This window comes from Cetorhinus maximus, chromosome 11 (assembly GCF_964194155.1).
Source record: "Cetorhinus maximus chromosome 11, sCetMax3.hap1.1, whole genome shotgun sequence".
Lineage (NCBI taxonomy): Eukaryota > Metazoa > Chordata > Chondrichthyes > Lamniformes > Cetorhinidae > Cetorhinus > Cetorhinus maximus.
The window spans coordinates 23,945,219-23,964,878 of record NC_135889.1 but is presented as its reverse complement, the minus strand read 5'-3'; the positions used below and the strand labels follow the sequence as shown (position 1 = coordinate 23,964,878).

At 41.6% G+C, this 19,660-nt stretch overlaps 1 protein-coding gene across 9 annotated transcripts in view; it reads right to left on the bottom strand.

Annotated features, from left to right (window-relative positions):
• Positions 1–19,660, bottom strand: part of pcnt (pericentrin) — a 344,329-nt gene that overhangs the window by 17,489 nt on the left and 307,180 nt on the right. For all 9 annotated transcript variants that reach the window (XM_078551646.1, XM_078551643.1, XM_078551644.1 and 6 more), the window contains 4 exons: positions 17,940–18,039; positions 9,740–9,916; positions 8,985–9,217; positions 3,813–3,901 (listed from right to left, as the gene is read on the bottom strand). In XM_078551646.1, coding sequence (XP_078407772.1) covers positions 3,813–3,901; positions 8,985–9,217; positions 9,740–9,916; positions 17,940–18,039 — 599 coding nt within the window. The remainder of the gene's footprint in view (positions 1–3,812; positions 3,902–8,984; positions 9,218–9,739; positions 9,917–17,939; positions 18,040–19,660) is intronic.

Genomic DNA, 19,660 nt, shown 5'->3' with positions numbered 1-19,660 from the left:
GCTCTGGTTCTCTAGACTCAACTATTTCAACTCGTGGCTGGGTGTCCCACATTCTATGCTCCGTACAATTGAGGTCATCCAAAACTCTGTTGCCCATGTCTTAATTTGCATCAAGTCCCGCTTCCCTATCACTCCTGTGCTTGCTGATCTCCACTGGCTCAGGGAACCATTCAACAGTATCCACCATCTCTTTTTCCTTCAGGGCCTACATATGTTACGTGCAGACCATTGCCTGATGGACTTTTGGTCAAAGGTGTTTTTCTGCACAGGTGATGAGACACTATTTGGAGATATATAGACATATCCCCAGTAGCGTGAACATACCTTTCTTGCTGTTTGTAACGTGGGATTCAATGCTTGCCCCGTCAAAGTCATCCTCGCTTTCCAACAATACAATGTCTTCCCTTTTTTCCTTCCCTATCTTTTCTGAACACTGTATCCTTTAATATTAAGCACATTTTAAGTCACATTTCCATTACTGCCACTACATCTTTTCCCACATGGCTATTTGTGCTTGTAGTTCACCAACCTTATTCACCACTGGGTCAAAATCCTGGAACACCCTAACAGCACCGTGGGTGTGCCTACACCACAGGGACTGCAGCGGTTCAAGAAGGCAGCTCACCACCACTACCATCTCAAGGTCAATTAGGGATGGGCAATAAATGCTGGCCTAGCCAGTGATGCCAACATCCCGTAAATGAATTTTAAAAAACCTGTTGTGGGTTTACATACATTCATTCAAACCTATCGTCGTAGTCCTTCTTAGTCTGCTCCTATTTAATATGGTGCTATCCAACAAACACATTCTATGTACCATATTCCACTTTTTAAACTTCCATCTGCTGATGCCCATCCCCTGCCAATTTAGTTTAAACCAGACTAGAGAACCTCCCCATGACAGCATTGGTCCCAGTCCTGTAGAAGTGCAACCTGTCCCCTTTAATAGCTCTTTATCAAAGTTATTAATGTGTGACTGTGACAAAAGTAAATTCCCCTCTTCATCCTTCTTGACCTGTCTGCAACATTTGACACAACTGATCACACCATCCTCCTCCAATGTTTTTCCACTGTTGTCCAGCTGGGTGGGACTGCTCTCACCTGGTTCCATTCTTATCTAATTATAGCTACAGAATTACATGCAATAGCTACTCTCCTTGCTCCTGCTCTGGTGTCCCACAAGGATCTATCTTTGGACCCCTCGAAGTTCCTACCTACATGCTGCCCCTCAGTCACATCATCCAAAGGCACTGCTGTAGTTTTCACATGTGCATTGACAACACCCAGCTCTACCTCACTACCACCTCTTTCTGGACTCCTCCATTCTTGCTGAATTATCAGACTGTTCAATCTGATAGCCAGTCCTAGATGAGCAGAAATTGCCCCCAATTAAATATTGGGAAGACTGAAGCCATTATTTTTGGTCTTTGCTCCAAACTCCATTTCCTAGCTACAAACTCCATTCCTCTCCCTGGCATCAGTCTATGATTAGGCCAGTCTGTTCACAACCTTGGTGTTCACAACCTTGATCCTGAGATAACTTCCGATTTCATATTTGTGCCATCACTAAGACCACCTATTTCCAACTCCAGAACATCGCCAGACTTCACCCGTCTCATTCCTGCTGCTGAAACCCCCCTTCATGCCTTTGTTATCTCGAGACTGGACTACTCCAAAACACGGCTGGCTGTTCTCCCACATTCTACCCTCTGTAAACTTGAAGTCATCTAAAATTCTGCTGCCTGTGCCTTAACCCACAGCAAGGCCCTTCTTTCAATCACTCCCGTGCTTGCTCACCGACATTGGCTCCTGGTCAAACGCATTGATTTAAAAATTCTCAAACTTGCTTTCATATCCCTCCATGGTCTCACTCCTCCCTATATCTATAGTCGTCTCCAGCCCCATAATTCTCTGCAACATCTGCACTCCTCTAATGCTAGCCAGTTTTCAATACTGCACCATTGGTGGTCATGCCTTCAGTTGCCTTGGCCCCAAGCTCTGGAAAAACTTTCCCTACACCACTCTGCTTCCCTGCCTCTATTTCCTCCTTTAAGACACTCCTTAAAGCCAATCTCTTACTACCAAGCTTTTAGTCATCTGACCCAATATCTCTTTACATCGATCAGTATCATACTTTGCTTTATAATGCTTCATGTTTCATTATGTTAAAGGTGCTATAAAAATATAAATATATAAATATTAAGTTGTTGATGTTTTGAGTAGATACCTCAAGCCACTTTTCTATTTTCCTATTTCCACTCTTGTAGTGCATGGCACTGGGAGTAATCCAGAGATTACCGCCTTCGAAGTCCTACTTTTTAACCTCTTTCCTAGTTCTAGAAAATCTGAGTTTAGCACCTCCACAACGACCCTCTGTGTGTGAAAATAATTTTACACTTTATGGCCTGTAATGCACTGCCTGAAAGGCTGGCGGAAACAGATTGTATCATTTTCAATAGGGAATCGAATAATTACTTAATCAGAGTCATTATAGCACAGAGGGAGGCCATTTACTCATTAAGTCCATGCCGCTCTCTGCAGAAAAATCCACTCAGTCTTATTCCCAGCTCTATGCCATAGGACTGCAAGTCTACTTCCCTCACATCCATCCAATTTCATTGTGAAATGGTTGATCGTCTCTGCTCCATCACCCTCATAGGCAGCAAGTTACAGGTTATTACTACTTGCTATGTGATAAAGTTCTTCCTCACATACTGCCTTGCATATCTTGCCCAAATCTTAAGTCTTGTAAGATTCGCGAATGGGAACAGCTGTTCTTGGTCTACCTTATTTAAACCCATCATAACTTTGTACATCTCCGTCAAATCTCCCCTTCAACCTCATTTGCTTTAAGGAGAACAACCCCAACTTCTCCAATCACCATTATAACTAAATTCCCTCATTCCTAGAACCATTCTGGTATATCTCCTCTGCAACTTTTGCAGGATCTTCATGCCCTTTCTTGTGGTGACCAGAACTGGATGTAATACTCTAGTTGTGGCCTAACCAGAGCTTCATAAAGGTTTAACATAACTTTCCTGCTTTTATACTCAATATCTGTTATATACGAAGCCAAAAAATCCCATATGGCTTGCTGATTACTCTCTCAATATGTTCAGTCACCTTCAGAGATCTATGCACATAAACTCCAGGTCCTTCTGTCTCTACACACCTACCCCACTTTAAGGGAGAAAATTTGCAGGGCTTTGGGGGAAGAGCACAAGAGTGGCTCTAATTGATAGCTTTTTCAAGGAAGGAGCAGAGGTACAATGTCTTGAATGGCCTCCTTCTGTTCTGTGTCATTCTACAATTCTAATTTACCTACTGTGCCCTGAATATTAACCTTGTGGAAAAAATACTACACGTACTCTGAACATAGGTACTCAAACATATGCCACATTGTGAACCTATGCCATGTGAACCATGTGTCACTACTAACCTATGCCACATGTGAAAGAAATACTGTTCCTGAATGGCTAGGAATGAAGTGAAAAAATGAATAACGTTGGGTGAAAACTATTTTCTTTGGGTCTCATATGCAAAACACAGAAACAGTAACACTTCTTCTGTGGATTAAATAAACAGAGACTTGGCAAAAGACCATATTGTATGGGATATGAAGAAAATATTAGGTTAACAGTTTCTCTTGCCCCCTTTATAATATTCTTAGTTACTAAATCATTTTGCTGTGGAAGTCAAATAATTCTCTTTGTATGCAAACATACATTAAGAACATATAGGACGATACTTCATCTATTTAAACATCAGCTAAACCCCACAGTTTGGAGAAATGATAACAGTACTGCTCATACCTTGGCCACCTCCAATACCATTTGCTGAGGCTGCAGGGTGCAGACCTTTCCTTGTTGCTTTCTGCCATTTCTTCACGAGGAATTTCAGCCTGACGAAATACAAAGTGGAATTTTTTTAAAAATTGAACGAGGTCAGAACAAACCTCACATACAAGTGTCAACATCCTGTTAGATGTCAGATCAATCCACACAATGTCATTTTCATGGTCCTGCAACTAGGTTTTAAATTCCTACTTTCTTACTCCTTTATTCTTGCCTAGAATGTGATTTTTGCCTCCATAGCGAGGGAAACTTCCATACTCAAAATATGTGTAAACACTAATCATGAAGAGCTGGTAAACAACTCCAGGGCAACAATGGACGACAGCAATTAAGAATCTATTATTCACCATGGTGGCGAATAAAAATGTTTTCTTTTTACCTAGCAAAAGTTCATCATCCTCTGCACTAACACTGTAGAACAAGTCCTTGTGATTTTAATTCCCTTGTGATAACATAGGTTATGTGGTAAAAGAGAAAGGAACAACAAATGCCTAATTGTCATTTAGTAGTACTTGAATATTACTGCTGCCGAAGCTTTTAATCTTACATTTATAAGAACGCCAAATTTCAAACGATCACATCAATTTATAACAAAGGAGAAAAAGGGTGCTGATTGGTTAGCAAATTGACTCTGATTGGCTGAGGCATTACATTGGAGAAAACAACGGAACTATAGGCCCTCGTAGTGCTTGCTAACAATTTCATTGGTTTCCATGAAAAATACATTTTTATGGAACGAGCCTAACTTCTCCTCTATGCACATTTCTGTATACGTATATGATATGTTCGCTATCTTTGAACTCACAGGCGCATAAGGATTTCCTTACACACTTCAATATGCTCCATCCTGTGCTTAAATTCATTTTTGAGATGGAGCAGTCTAAAATGCTTCATTTCCTCGACGTGCTAGTTGAGAAGTCAGTTAATCTCTAACTACAGTCTACTGTAAGTCTATCTTCACTGATCAATATACACATTGGGATTTGTATAGCTCCATGTGCTACAAGATTGGCCTTTCAGCACTCTTGCAAATAGAGCACCAGCTATTTTCTAACCTTGCAAGCTTGGCGCAGAAATAGAGTGCATCAAAGTTATTCTGCAGGATAATGGTTACCCTAGTCAGATCACTTTTCGCTGTGCATCATGCAAATTCAGGGAAGGTCCCATTAGACTGGAAGAATGTAACTTCATTATTCAAAAAGGGAGGGAGACAGAAAGTGGGAAACTACAGGCCAGTTAGCTTAACATCTGTCATAGGGAAAATGTTAGAAGCTATTATTAAAGAAGTTATAGCAGGGCACTTGGATGAGCTCAAGGTCATCAGGCAGAGTCAACATGGTTTTGTGAAAGGGAAATCGTGTTTAACCAACTTATTGGAGTTCTTTGAGGAAGTAACATTTGCTGTGGATAAAGGGGAACCGGTGGATATACTGCACTTAGATTTCCAAAAGGCATTTGATAAAGTGCCACATCAAAGGTTATTGTGGAAAATAAAAGCTCATGGTCTGGGGGTAACATATCGGCATGGATAGAAGAATGTCTGTCTAGCAGGAAGCAGAGAGTAGGCATAAATGGGTCTTTTTCAGGTTGGCAAGATGTAATGAGTGGTGTGCCACAGGGATCAGTGCTGGGACCTCAACTGTTTGCAATTTATAAAAATAATTTGGATGAAGGAATTGAAGAGATGGTTGCCAACTTTGCTGATGACACAGATAGGTAGGAAAGCAAGTTGTGAAGAGGATATAAGGAGGCTACAAAAAGATCTAGATAGGTTAAGTGAGTGGGCAAAGATCTGGCAAATGGAGTATAATGTGGGAAAATGTGAAATTGTCCTTTTTGGCAGGAAGAATAAAAACGAAGCATATTATCTAAATGGTGAGAGATTGCAGAGTTCGGAAGTGCAGAGATATCTGGGTGTCCTAGTGCATAAATCACAAAAGGCTAATATGGAGTACAGCAAGTAATTAGGAATGCAAATAGGATGTTATCATTAATTGAATACAAAAGTAGAGAGGTTATGCTTCAGTTGTACAGGGCACTAGTGAGACAACATTTGGAGTACTGTGTACAGTATTGGTCACCTTATTTAAAGAAGGATGTAAATGCATTGGAAGCAGTTCAGAGAAGGTTTACCTGACTAATACTGGAATGGATGGGTTGTCTCATGAGGAAAGATTGGACAGACTAAACTTGTATCCGCTGGAGTTTAGAAGAGTAAGAGGTGACTTGATTGAAACATATAAGATCCTGAGAGGTCTTGACAGCGTGGATATGGAGAGGACATTTCCTCTTATGGAAAAATCTAGAGCTAGGGGTCACTGTTTAAAAATAAGGGGTCACCCATTTCAAACAGAGATGAGACAAAATTTTTTCACTCAGAGGGTCGTGAGTCTGGAACTCTGCCTCCACCACCTTTTCGGGAAGAGGGTCTTTGAATATTTATAAGGCAGAGGTGGATAAATTCTTGGTAAGCAAGAAGGGTGATAGGTTATTGGGAGAAGGTGGGATGCAGATTTCAGGTTACTATCAGATCAGCCATGATCTTATTAAATTGCAGAGCAGGCTTGAGGGCCTGAATGGCCTACTCCTGCTCCTTGTTCATCTGTTCAAACTTGCAAATGGGCCAAAGGACACCACTTTCCGACCTGAAAAGTGCTTGGTCTACCTCAAATTACCCTGGAAAAGCAAAGTATTTCAAAAATTTAAATAGGTTAAGCAAGCCATTTCAAGCTGCTAATATGCTGTGGATATACAAGTGGTATTTTCCATTAACAGGATGCTGCCGTCAGTCCAAAAAGATGTTCTGCCTACCACACAGTTGAGCAACGTCATGTATGAATTTCAGTGCCAGTGCGATGCCAGGTATAGAAGCCATACGTCCTAACGATTGGCTGATTGAATCAAACATCATGTTCTTTTGATTGTTCATAATAGATAGAGTATAGACTGTACTCAACCAGCCGCACTTGTAAAACCCAAAACAAAACATCTATTAGATGTGATTCCGTGATAGGGTAGCATTTGCTGAACAATCTGGAGTGTGTTAATAGTTACACTAATAACCAATTTAAGATAATCAGTTGAGCTCATATCATGACTCATTTACTCTTGCTGGAAGCCACATACATTCATATGCAGGGACCTGTAGTCTGCAAACAAAAGGAATATGAACAAGCCTTGCGCCTTTTTTGAATTGCCTGGGAGCTTGAGGAACCTATAGCTCCCCATTGCTTTATCCATGGCAATGCCTCGGCGAGAGTTGAATTGCCAACCAATTGTCCTCCTTTACTCCTCTAAAGTAATTGTTTTGATTGTTTGAAATTTGAAACTCTTTCATTTGTCCTGATCGGTGCAGACGAAACGCTTCGGCAACATTCCTCTCTTTTCAGAAATATTCAAATCCATAATTGCACAAAGTTATACATGGACTGGAGAAGACTGCATGGACACATTGCTGGTTGATACTTAGAATAATCTTTCATTATTGCCAGTTTCACTTAGGGTAGATATTTATGCTTGGGATATAAAATGTTTCCATGATGCAGTAAGTCTTCACAACATATATATTTTAAAAAACTCTCTCAAGGTTCTTTACAGAAGTGTAACCAAAAAAACAGACAAAGATTTAAAGAGGGAACTATTAATGTGATGACCAGAAGGTTTGTCTTCGAACTGGGTTTTAAGGGCAGTTTTAAAGGGAGAGAGGGAGATGGAGAGGAAGAGAGATTTAGGGAGGTAATTCCAAAGCTTGAAGCCTAGATGACTGAGGGCGCAGTCGGCAAGGGTAGGGCAAAAGAAAATGGGGTATCCATGATGCCGGAGTTGGAAGAATGCAGTATTTGGAGCGGGGAGGGTCATCTGGCTGTTGGAGGTTAGAGAGATAGTTATTTAAACATGAAAATAAGAATTTTAAATTTGAGGTACTGGGAGATCAGGAAACTTTTGGTGTGTGAGGACAAGGGCAATAGGTGAGACAGGCTTTGTGTGGGATAAAATACAGATTAAAGAGTTTTGGATAAGCTGAGGTTTCCAGATGGTGCAGATTGAGGCAGGCAGGAGAGCATTAAGATTGCAAATTTTGAGGAGACAAAGAAATAGATGTGGGTTTCAGAGGAGATGGGTTAAGGAAGGGTGTAGAAAAAATAACCAGCCCATATAATGATACTGGCAGCTCACTTGTGAGTTGAGTAAGATGTCAGAGTTGTGAACTGTCTGGTCTATCCTGAGATAGTGGTCAGGCAAAGAAATGGAATCTACAGCAAAAGCATGGAGTTTGCGGCAGGGGCTGAAGATGATGGCTTTAATCTCCCAATGCTTATTCGGACATGACTGCAACTTATTCAAGACTGGATTTCAGACAAATAGCTTAATAATCATCAAGGTAATGGAGGGGGCAAGAGCAGTGGTGAGGAGGTTGGGTTTGGTATCATACATGTACATGTAGAAGTTGATCACATGTCTGTAAACAGTGTGTCCAAGGATCAGCATGGAAATGCAGAAAGTGGGGTGGGAAGGCAAGGACAAATCACTGAGGGATTCCAGAGATAACAATACAGGGTAGGAATAGAAGCCATTGTTGGATATTTTCTACCAATGATCATATAGTGGAATGAAGCAAGGACAAGTCCCACTGAGCTGGGCAATGTACAATATATATTGGAGGAGGATAATATAGTCAGTTGTGTTAGTAACTGTTAAGGGTCAAGGAGGAATAATATACCATGATAACAGTCACACTGTATTTTGTTGTGGCTTTAGTTAGGGCTGTGGCAGGAGCAGAAAAGTGACTGCAGAAATTCAAACAGGGAGTTGCTAGAAATGAGAACATAGTTTGTAAAGGGAAATACATTCAAGGACTTTGGAGATGGGGCAGTAGTTTAAAGACAATGAGTTTAATAGTTATTTTTTGACAAGAGGGGTGATGTCAGTGGTTTTGAAATGGACTTACTTGGAGAGGGGACTATTTATAATATCGGTTAGCATGTGTGCCGGAGGATAAGTTTGATGGTCAGCAGTTTGGTGGGAACGCGAGCAACAAAGAATGAGGGAAAAGGAATGCTGTTTGAAAGCAAATGCCTTCAGCCACAATTAAAACAGTTTTATCATCAATTTAAAAAAAACAATTCATACCTGGATATTGCAATGACCACTCTAACCGTAGAGCGAAATTTTGTTAATGGACGCCGGGTGGGCATGTGGAGGTCTGTCGGGGAAGGGTATACTCCCATACGTGCAATTAGACACAGGGTTGCCTGCTCACATTCCTGGAATCCTCCTAAAAGCAGTAACAGGTATTTCTTCTGGTACACCAAAGCCTTCCTGAAGCTTTCAGCTCGGAGGTACTTGCCATAAAGCCGCTGCATCTGCACACCAACAAGGCAAATTTAGAGTTTGTGCGTATAGTACAAGGTACTGGTTAATTGCATCATGTAAAGTTTAAATCACAAGGGCTAACAAAACTTTGGTTATGTATTTTTAAATTAAAAAGAGGAATTTCTCAACACAGCAGCTCAGGGACCAGATTATTAACTCCATGCAATTCTAATCGAGACAGTGAGGCTAGCTAACAACAGGGAGAGAGAGTTGAGATGAGCAGCACCTAGATAGTTGTCATTCATGGGACAAAGCATGCGGTTATGCACAATGCATGCTCAGTTCCACTTACTGAGAACAAACCAAGTTGCCCCCACAATATTATCTTAATATTCTTGGGGCTAACATCAGGAAAAGAGCAACTTTTTAAGCAAAGAAGTTGAAAACTCAAATTTCTCCAAACTGTAACAGGGGAATAGGTTTCTGCCTTAAAATATATCTTAGGATATTTCTGAAATATAAAAAAATGGAAGCATCATAGATGCGTAAAGTCCAAGCTCCTTGATGCTTACCTTCATGCTGGAGGGGTCAACAAGGTCGTGTTGCAGAGGTCGATTTTCAATCTCTGCCATCACTCTAGCCAATTCAGATTCAGCGTCTTTTAAGGAATTCTGTAACTGGTTCCTTTCCTTCATCCAATTTGCCCTTTCAAAATTCAGAACTAAATCTGGATGGTCAATTGGTTTTTCCTAGGATACAAGATTACATAGCAATGTCAAAGACAAACTGTTAAGTGAAATAAATTATGTTGTGCTTTTCCGCGTTATGGAAATAGTTTTAAGTGGTGCTATGTGGAAAGAAAACATGGACCTGACTTATATTTTAGCTCCAAGTCACACAACACTTCAGGTTTTATTCTTTATTTGAAGCACTGAAATAACAAAGCCACCAAAGTTGAGGTATCAATGAGTAAAAATGATGAAAGGAAATTAATACCCAAATAACAAGTCCTCAACAAGTATTAGCACTTAGAAAGAGGATTAACAGGCAAACTCATGACAAAAGTAAAAATTAATGTTATAATCACAGCTGAGGTTCCCCCTGGACAACCCTGATTCCAAAGTGGAACCCAACTTGATAGATCCAAACTTATAATTTGTTTAGATATGTCGGGAGGGGCTACTGAATAGAGTCACCGGAGTCAGCTAATGAACTTTTAACAAAAGCATAAAGCATTTATTAAACAAGAAAAGGTTAACTATATTATAATACTCCTTCACTCACAACGATATTCTTTACAGGTATATACAGATTTGTAAGGATAACACAAGTTACAAAGCTATCTTATACTCTAATGTTCACAGTAAGTACACAGTCCATGTAAACCCTATGATCAGGCACACCGCACTCTGAAACCAAGTGACAGATGCCACTTCAATCAGAGGCTATGGATCGCTCATCAACTCCCTCCCAGATGCTTGTCCCACCATGAGCCAACCGGTCTCACTGAACTCCATCTTTCATACAAGGGATTGCAATCTCCACTCTAAGAACTCGCTTTGGAATCTTCTCCTAAACCAATACGTCTTCCGCAAGGGGTCACCTCCAGGGTTTCAAACTCTCCTACCAATGGTCCTCTTCTCTGGGTCACCACAAGTTGTCTTCCAGGCAGTCTCTCTCATTGATTCAGCCGTCAACAGTACACCATGGCTTCAACTGCCCATAGCAAAGGGTTACAGACCTTCAGCTGTCTCTTTGTACCTTCTTGCCTCTTACAAGTAGTTCTTGCTTTAAATCCGCTTTCTGCGGTTTTTGTCTCTTTAAATCTGAAGCTTGGAGCCTTTCTCTCTGCCCTTCACTCTTAACTTCACTTAACAGGACCTTTTCCAGGCTCCCGTCCTTCTTTTGATAGAAGGTCTGCTTGGGATTTTCTCCCCTTTCTGTCTCACTCCTTTGGCCTTGGGACCATAGAACACTACAGCACAGAAAACAGGCCATTCGGCCCTTCTATTCTGTGCCGAAATATTATTCCGCTAGTCCCATTGACCTGCACCTAGCCCATAACCCTCCAGACCTCTCCCATCCATGTATCTATCCAATTTATTCTTAAAACTTAAGAGTGAGCCCGAATTTATCACGTCAGATGGTAGCTCGTTCCACACTCTCTGAGTGAAGAAGTTCCCCCTAATGTTCCCCCTAAACCTTTCCACTTTCACCCTAAAGCCATGTCCTCTCGTGTTTATCTCTCCTAATCTAAGTGCAAAGAGCCTACTCGCATTTACTCTGTCTATACCCCTCATAAGACCTTTTGGTTCTTTTGGGAAATCGGCTCTCAATCTGCAGTTCCATCTCTCAGTGTCTCTGGAGTCCTGGCTTTAAACTGAACTCAAAACTGCAGTTTCTAGTTTTTTTGTGTGTGTCTGCCTCTCCTGGCCCCTGTTGCTAGGCAACAGCCCTACTTCTCTACTCGTACGTTTAACATAGCTGCAACAGTCGTAAACCTCTCATTAAAAATGCAGGCACCTTTTAAAATGAAACTAAAACTCAATTTGACCTTTTCTTAACACACAGATACAGAAATACAAACCAAACTTATACTTAAAGCTAAAACTCATTCCTAACACCTATAAATACCAATAAAACTTAAACTGTCTCTATTTCCTAACATTTAAAACGAGTTTATATGCCAACAAATTATATGTGACAAATAACACCAAGTGCTTCATATTCAATTATTTAATTTGAATGCAGCATCTAGCTTGTAATCAAGCCCATAGTCTCTATGGCTAGAATTTTACACTACCCCGGTGGATTTTTGGGGGTGGCGGGGGAGCGTGAAATTTCAGGGATGGAATTCGCTCCAGGTTCCTGCCTGCCCCGACCTCGCAGTTAATTTATGCTGGGGCGGGCAAAGCCTCGGACGGGAGGCTCGCCCTTGCCCCAGTTGAGGCCCTTGAATGGCCAATTAGTGGCTGCTTAAGGGCCGTTACCCATCCAGTCTCAACTTTTAGGCTGCCAGGTGGATTGAAGCCCTGTGGGAGAAATCTGAAAATAGGGAGTTAGGTCTCAGACAGGTGGGGGGGGGGGGGGGGGGGGGGGGTGGTTCGGGGGGCAGAGGTGCGCCTCCATCAGAAGCCCCCTTCTGACTCGGACCGCCCTCCCCTCAAGGCCAAGTGACCTCTGGACCTCCCTCCCTTCCCCAACCCCCCAACTCGGTCTATCCCCCGAGACCCTAATCGGCCCCCTGGCGATCCCCCAGGCTTCCCTACCCTCGCCACCCTGGGACCCTTGACATTTACCTGGGTCTCCGGTTCCTGGAACTTAAGGCAGGTAGCTCTGTGCAGTTCGTCCTCTGGCTACTGCAGTGCTATTGGCTGCAGGGACTGGCCGGTAGATTAGCTGACAGCTGTCCATGGTGGGCCTTCCTCCCGATTGAGGGGCGGAAGTTCTGCCTACTGCCAATAAACACTCATTTGAGCATAAAATGGCTTTGGGGCAGCTGGAGTCAGTGGGGACGTGTTCTCCATTGACTCTTTGGTTGAAGGGGGCATGGCCCTCGCCACCTAAAAATTAAGGCCCGTATTTTAGTTCAGGCCCTTGGTTACAAAAACAGTCTAAAGTTCACAAAATAAAAATTGAGATTATGAATTTGGAGGATAATTTGTTTCAAGGTAGTGTCCTAGGCCCAACCATCTTCAGCTGCTTCATCTATGATCTTCCCCCATCATAAGGTCAGAAGTGGGGATGTTCGCAGATGATCAGAAAACGTTCAGCACCATTCGCGACTCCTCAGATACTGAAGCAGTCCATGTCCAAATGCAGTAAGACCTGGATAACATTAAGGCTTCGGCTGATAAGCGGCAAGTAACATTCATGCCACACAAGTACTAGGCAATGATCATTTCCAACAACAGAGGGTCGAACCATCTGCCCTTGCCATTTAATGGCATTACCATCAGCATCCAGGGGGTCACCACTGACCAGGACCTGAACTGGACTAACCAGTACTGTGACTACAAGTGCAGGTCAGAGGCTGGGAATTCTGCAGCGAATAACTCACCTCCTGACTTTCCAAAGCCAGTCTACTATCTGCAAGGCACATATCAGGAGTGCGGTGGAATACTCTCCACGTGCCTGTATGAGTGCAGCTCCAACAACATAAGAAGCTCAACAGCATTCAGGACAAAGCAGCCTGCTTGAGTGGCACCCCATTCACCACCTTCAACAGTTACTCCCTTCACCACCGAGACACAATGGCAGCAGTGTGTACCATCTACAAGTTGCACTGCAATAACTCACCGAAACTCCTTCAACAGCACCTTCCAAAACACGTGACCTCTATCACCTAGAAGAACAAGGGAAGTAGATGCATGGGAACACCACCACCTGCAAGTTTCCCTCCAAGCCACACACCATCATTACTTGGAACTGCATCAGTGTTCCTTCACTGTTGCTGGGTTAAAATCCTGTAACTCCCTTCCAAACAGAACTGTGGGTGTATCTACATCACATGGACTGCAGCGGTTCAAGAAGGCTGCTCACCACCACCTTCTCAAGGACAATTAGGGATAGTCAATTAATGCTGGACTACTTAGCAACACCCACATCCCATGAACGAACAATAATTTTTTAAAAATGAGTGTTCATCATCAATCCCACCATACCTGTTCAGTACTATCTGGCCCCACAGACCATTCAACATCTCAAGCCTGAAGAAATACTTTCTCTGTCTACCCTACTCACCAGTAACCTGCTCACTGATGCTCAGTTTCGGTTCCACCAGGGCCACCCGATTCCAGACCTCATTACAGCCTTGTGCCAAAAATGGACAAAAGAGCTGAATTCCAGAGATGAGGTGAGAATGACTGCCCTTGACATCAAGGCAGCATATAATTGAGTATTGCATCAAGGAGCTCAAGCAAAATTGAAGTCAATGAGAAGTCAGGGGAAAACACTCCAATGGTTGGAGTCATACCTAGCACAAAGGAAGGTGGTTGTTGTGGCTGCTGGAGACCAATCAGCTCAACCCCAGGACAGCACTGCAGGAATTCCTCAGGGACTACCATCCTAGGTCCAGCCATCTTCACCTGTTTCATCCTTCATCATAAGATTAGAATTGGGGATATCTGCTAATTATTCCAGTGTTCAGCACTATTGGGAACTCCTCAGATACTGAAGCAGTCTGTATCCACATGCAGAAAGACGTGGACAATATTCAGGCTTGGGGTATTATGTGGCAACCAGCATTCGTGCCAGGCAATGACCATCTCCAATGAGAGAGAATCTAACCATCTCCACGTGACATTCAATGACATTATCATCACTGAATCCCCAATCATCAACATCCTGGGCGTTACCATTGACCAGAAGCTGAACTGGGCCAGCCATATAAATACTGTGGCTACAAGAGCAGGTCAGAGACTGGGAATTCTGTGGCAAGTAACTCATCTCCTGATTCCCCAAAGCCTATCCACTATCTATACGGTACAGGTCAGGTGTGCAATGGAATACTCCCCACTTGCCTGGATGAGTGCAGCTGCAACAACACTCAAGAAGTTTGGCACCATCAGGATAAAGCTGCCCACTTGATCAGCATCCCATCCACCAGCTTAAACATATATTCCCTTCATGATCTGTGCACACTGAAAGCAGTGTGTGGTTTACAAGTTGGCAGCAACTCGCCAAGCATCCTCTGACAGCATCTTCCAAATGTGTGACCTCTATCACCTGGAACATGGGCAGTAGATAAATGGGAACACCATCACCTTAAAATCTCTCCTCTAAGCCACACGCCATCCTGATTTGGAACTATATCGCCGGTCTTTCATTGTGGCTGGGCCAAAAACCTGGAAATCCATAACGGCATTGTCCTCGCACCTACATTATATGGAATGTAGCAGTTGAAGGCGGCGGCTTACCACCTTCACCTCCTGAAGGGAAATTGGGGATGGGTATGAAATGCTAGCCTAACCAGCATGGCTCACATCCTATGAAAAAATATTTTAAAACCTACATTATTTACAGTGCCATCTTTTGTAGTGTTACTAGCAAACTTTGATATTCAGCTCTCTATTCCTGCATCCAATTCATTTGCAAATAGTGGGTGACACCAATAGTCAGATCCACTTGAGAACATACCTATCATCTTTACTCTGAGTCTCCTATCTCCTAAAAGTTCCCTATCTGTGTCATTAGGTTACCTCCACTTTAATGTGCTCTCTAACAGTCTATTGATCTATGCAGAATCTTATTGAATACCTTCTGGAAGTTCATATAAATGGCATCAATAGACACACCCTTATCTACTTGTTTTATTGCCTGCTCAAACAATACAAGCAAGTTGATCAGACATGACCTAATTTTTACAAATCCATGTTGGCTCATTCTGATCTATTCATTTTTGTTCAAGTGCTAAGTCACTCCCACCCTAATAAGATAATGCTTGTGCACAACTGACATTAGGCTAATTTCCTAGTTCATCTCTTTTACCTTTCTTAAATAATGGAGTGATACTGACAATTTTCTAATCCAAGGTGACAATTCCTGAACTGATAGTTTTGGAAGATCATGACTAGATTATTTACAATTTCTTCACCTACTTCTTTTAAGACTTTAGGATGGAATCCATCAGGACTTGGGCATCTTCTCATCATCTTCTCCAGTACCAACTCATAAAAACTTATTAAATATACAAAGTTGCTCACAGATTTGTTTTTAAACTTTTCCTCATGTCTATGATATTTTATTCTGATCCTCCAGGGGATCTGCAGTCTTCTTTGTATTTGCATTCCTTGTTTAAACTCTCTTTCAATTTGGTTGACTAAGGTTGCTTAATCATACAAGTACAGCTCTTGCAATTCAGGGTTATGTACAGATTTTGCATTCAACCAAATACTTTCTTGAACATAGAATCATGCAGCGTAGGTGGTCACTCGGCCCATCAAGCTTGTGCTAGCTCATATAACGACTTTTCCAATTAATCTCGCTCCCTCCTCTTTACCCACAATCCTGCACTTTTTTCTCTCCAAGTATTTATCCAATTTTCCTTTGAAAGTTACTACTGAATCTGCTTCCGCAAATGTTTCAGGCACTGCATTCCAAATCATAACTATTCACTGCATAAAACAAATTCTTATTTCACCTCTGCTTCTTTTCCCTCTTTCTCTTGTTGCTGACTCTCCTGCCAGTGAAAAGTTTCTTCCTATTTACTCTATTAAAAATATTCATAATCCTGAACACCTTTATTAAATCTCCCTTTAAACTCCTCTGCCCAAGGAGAAAATCTTGAGTCTCGAGACTCTTCATATACCTGAAGCTCCTTATTCCTCGTACCATTCTAGCAAACTCCTCTGCACTCTCTCCAAGGTCTCAGACACTAAACTCCAGCTGGGATCTGCCAGTGATTTGTAAAGATTTATCATAATTGCCTTACTTTTGTACTCCATACCTCAATTTATAAAGCTGAGGATTCAATGTATATTTTAAACACTATTCTCGAGTTGTTCTGCCAGCTTATGCACATAAATACTTTTCATGTCTCTTTTCATGTAGCTCCTTCAAAATTATACCATATAGTTTATAGTGCCTCTCTTCATTCTTCATTCCAAAATGCATCACTTCACACTTCCATGCATTAAATTTAGTCTGCCATGTGTCTGCTTATGTTACCAGTCCATCTATATCCTCTTGAAGTCCGCCACTGTCCTCCTCATTGTCATTATGTTTCTAAGTTTAGTGCCTTTTCAAACTTTGAAATGATGTGCTTTCTCCTCAAGTCCAAGTCATTAATATGTATCAAAGGGAGCAGTGGTCCTATTGATCTAGGGGAGGGCCATCAATGTACACCTCCCTCTTGTCTAAAAACAATCTTTCACCACTCCTCACAGAATGTTAATGGCAAAGGAGGAGGCTGTTCAGGATGTCGTGTTCATGCCAGGTCTCTATCTCTACTTGCTATCCAATTTCCAACTTAGCAAAAATGCTGCACTCTTTATTCACATGGGCTTAAATTTTGCTAACATGTTTATTATCAAACTGCTTTTGAAAGTCCATATACATAAAATCCGCTGCACTACCTTCATCAACCATTACCTCTCAGGATCCATAAATCCAGATGATTTACTAAGTGGGTTGCTAGGCCATTTCAGAGGGAAGTTAAGAGTCAACCACAATGCTGTGGGTCTGGAGTCACATGTATGCCAGACCAGGTAAGGATGGCGGATTTCGTTCCCTAAAGGGGCGTTAGTCAACCAGATGGGTTTTTATAACAATTGATCACAGTTTCATATTCCAGATTTTATTAATTGAATTTAAATTCCACCAGCTGGCATGGTGGGATTTGAACCCATGTCCCCAGAGCATTAGCTTGGGCTCTGGATTACTAGCCCAGTGACTTTACCACTATACCACTGTCTCCCCCTAATCAGGAGACATTTGTAAATAAATGGGCTAACCAAGGACAGCCATGGAGATGTATTAAATTTGTCAAAGTGGTTTGACTTTAAGGATTAAAGGAGCTCCAGAATTTTGACCCAGCAACAGTGAAGGAATGGCAACATGAAGAATATGAGGTAATCTACCAGCACAGACATGAAATAAAGACTTGGGGAAATGGACTTTGCTTCATTTGGAGACTTTGCCCATTAGATAATGGCCCAATTCTGGTTTGCTTTGACAAATAAATAGGGAAGAAATCAGAGACAGCTTTTTAGACATCTCACATCCACCCATTTCAACAGTCACTCAATTTTGGATGCCTTTAACCTCACTTACCTGAGTGCTGGAAAGAAATTGCTGTGAATCGTAGTTTGACTCAATCAGGGCCTGTAACAGATCTCTTTTATCGTCAGTTTTTATGTGACCTTCCTGCCCCCTACGAAGAGGAATAGATTAACATTGTTTCATCTTATGTGCCTTCAAATAAACAGTCATTTCACATTTTTTTTGAAAAAAGTAAGCCACATATCACTTTTTCTTTCAATTCATTACTCTGAAGTGCTACTTTGTTGTTGTCCGCCTACAGAACAGATCATCTCGAAAAGGTCTCCTTTCAGTTTTGCAAATTAACCATAGTTCAGTACAACCAAAAAAAAAGTTGGAAGGAAAGGAAAGATGAAAAGAAAAGAAAGGGGAAAGTAGGGAATAAAGAGAAGTAGAGGTAATAAAAAAAGGTGATGGAAAGGAAGAAAAGGAGTGACACCTTTTCTAGGGAAAAAGAATTGCATTTATATACAGCTTCTGACCTATGTATATTGACTTTCACAAATTGCCTGGAAGCTAATTCACTGCTTTTTGAACTGTCATCACTACAAGTTTTATAGCAAATGGGCTTTTATAAGCTAATTTGCAAATAGCAAGATCCTCAAAACAGTAATGAGATGAATGGTGACTATTTAATCTAGTGCCTTTTATTAAGGGATAATGTGGTTCAGTACCAGACAGAAACACCAGTGGAGTGAGAATTGTGTGGGATTTTAGACTTAATAAGACCTCAGCATTAAGATGCAGGTGGACAGCAGCTTTCTTTTCTTTTATACTTGTATGAAATTGGTAAAGTGGAGTTTGATTCCTGCAAGAGGTGGTACTAGAAGAGGTTAAAGCTCACAGTAAATACATTTTCGACTTCGGCAGGAGCAGAGGGATGACAATGCAGAGAATCTGGCTGATGTGTCTCGAGTGCAATATGTGCGTCACATTGGATTCTCAATGCACCTAAGGGCATCATGTTTGCACTAAACATGGGAAAATGAGGACTCTGAAGCAGAGGATCTCTATGTCTAATCACAATATAGGAGATGTTTCTGGATTGTGCTCTCCGAGTTGTGGTCAATTGAGAAGCATAGAGATAGTATAGAAAGAATGAAGGTAATGACCGCCCACAGGGAGAGTCAGAACTGAAAAGGTACAAGGAACCCAAGAGTTATGGATACATTCAAATATTTGGATAAGAATAAATGCAAGGCTCAGAGGATGGTGGTTCTGATCAATATTATAAGTTTTTAAGAGTCCCTCCAGTGAACCAAGGACAACCAGCAAAGATGCATTAAAGGCAAGTCATCCATGCCGAAGTTGGATTAGTAAACACTTCTCACAAGGGATGTCTCTAGCCTGGGGACTTGGGTAAGGTGCTGTGGTATACCTTCCTTGCTGGCTGTGAACAAAAAGTGCTAAGAACAGAGAAAAAGACACAGCCAATCAGCTATAGGGGAGGCTACAAAGTCAGTAAAAACCACCACCCCCACGAAGACAACCTTTTACCAGGTTCAGGAGAAGAATGCAGAATGGTTGTCAGGAGTTGTTTAAATCAAGCAAGACAACATACTGCTGCAGGAAAGCATAGTATGCATTATAATACTTAAATAATAAACAGAGTGTTACAATTGTGAGGTTTAGAGAATTATGATGTTATAGATTATCGTTTGTTTTGAGAACGTGTTACAATGTGGGACTGTATCTTTAAGTTTCAGGTAAGTGAAAGGGGTCATGTTACATAT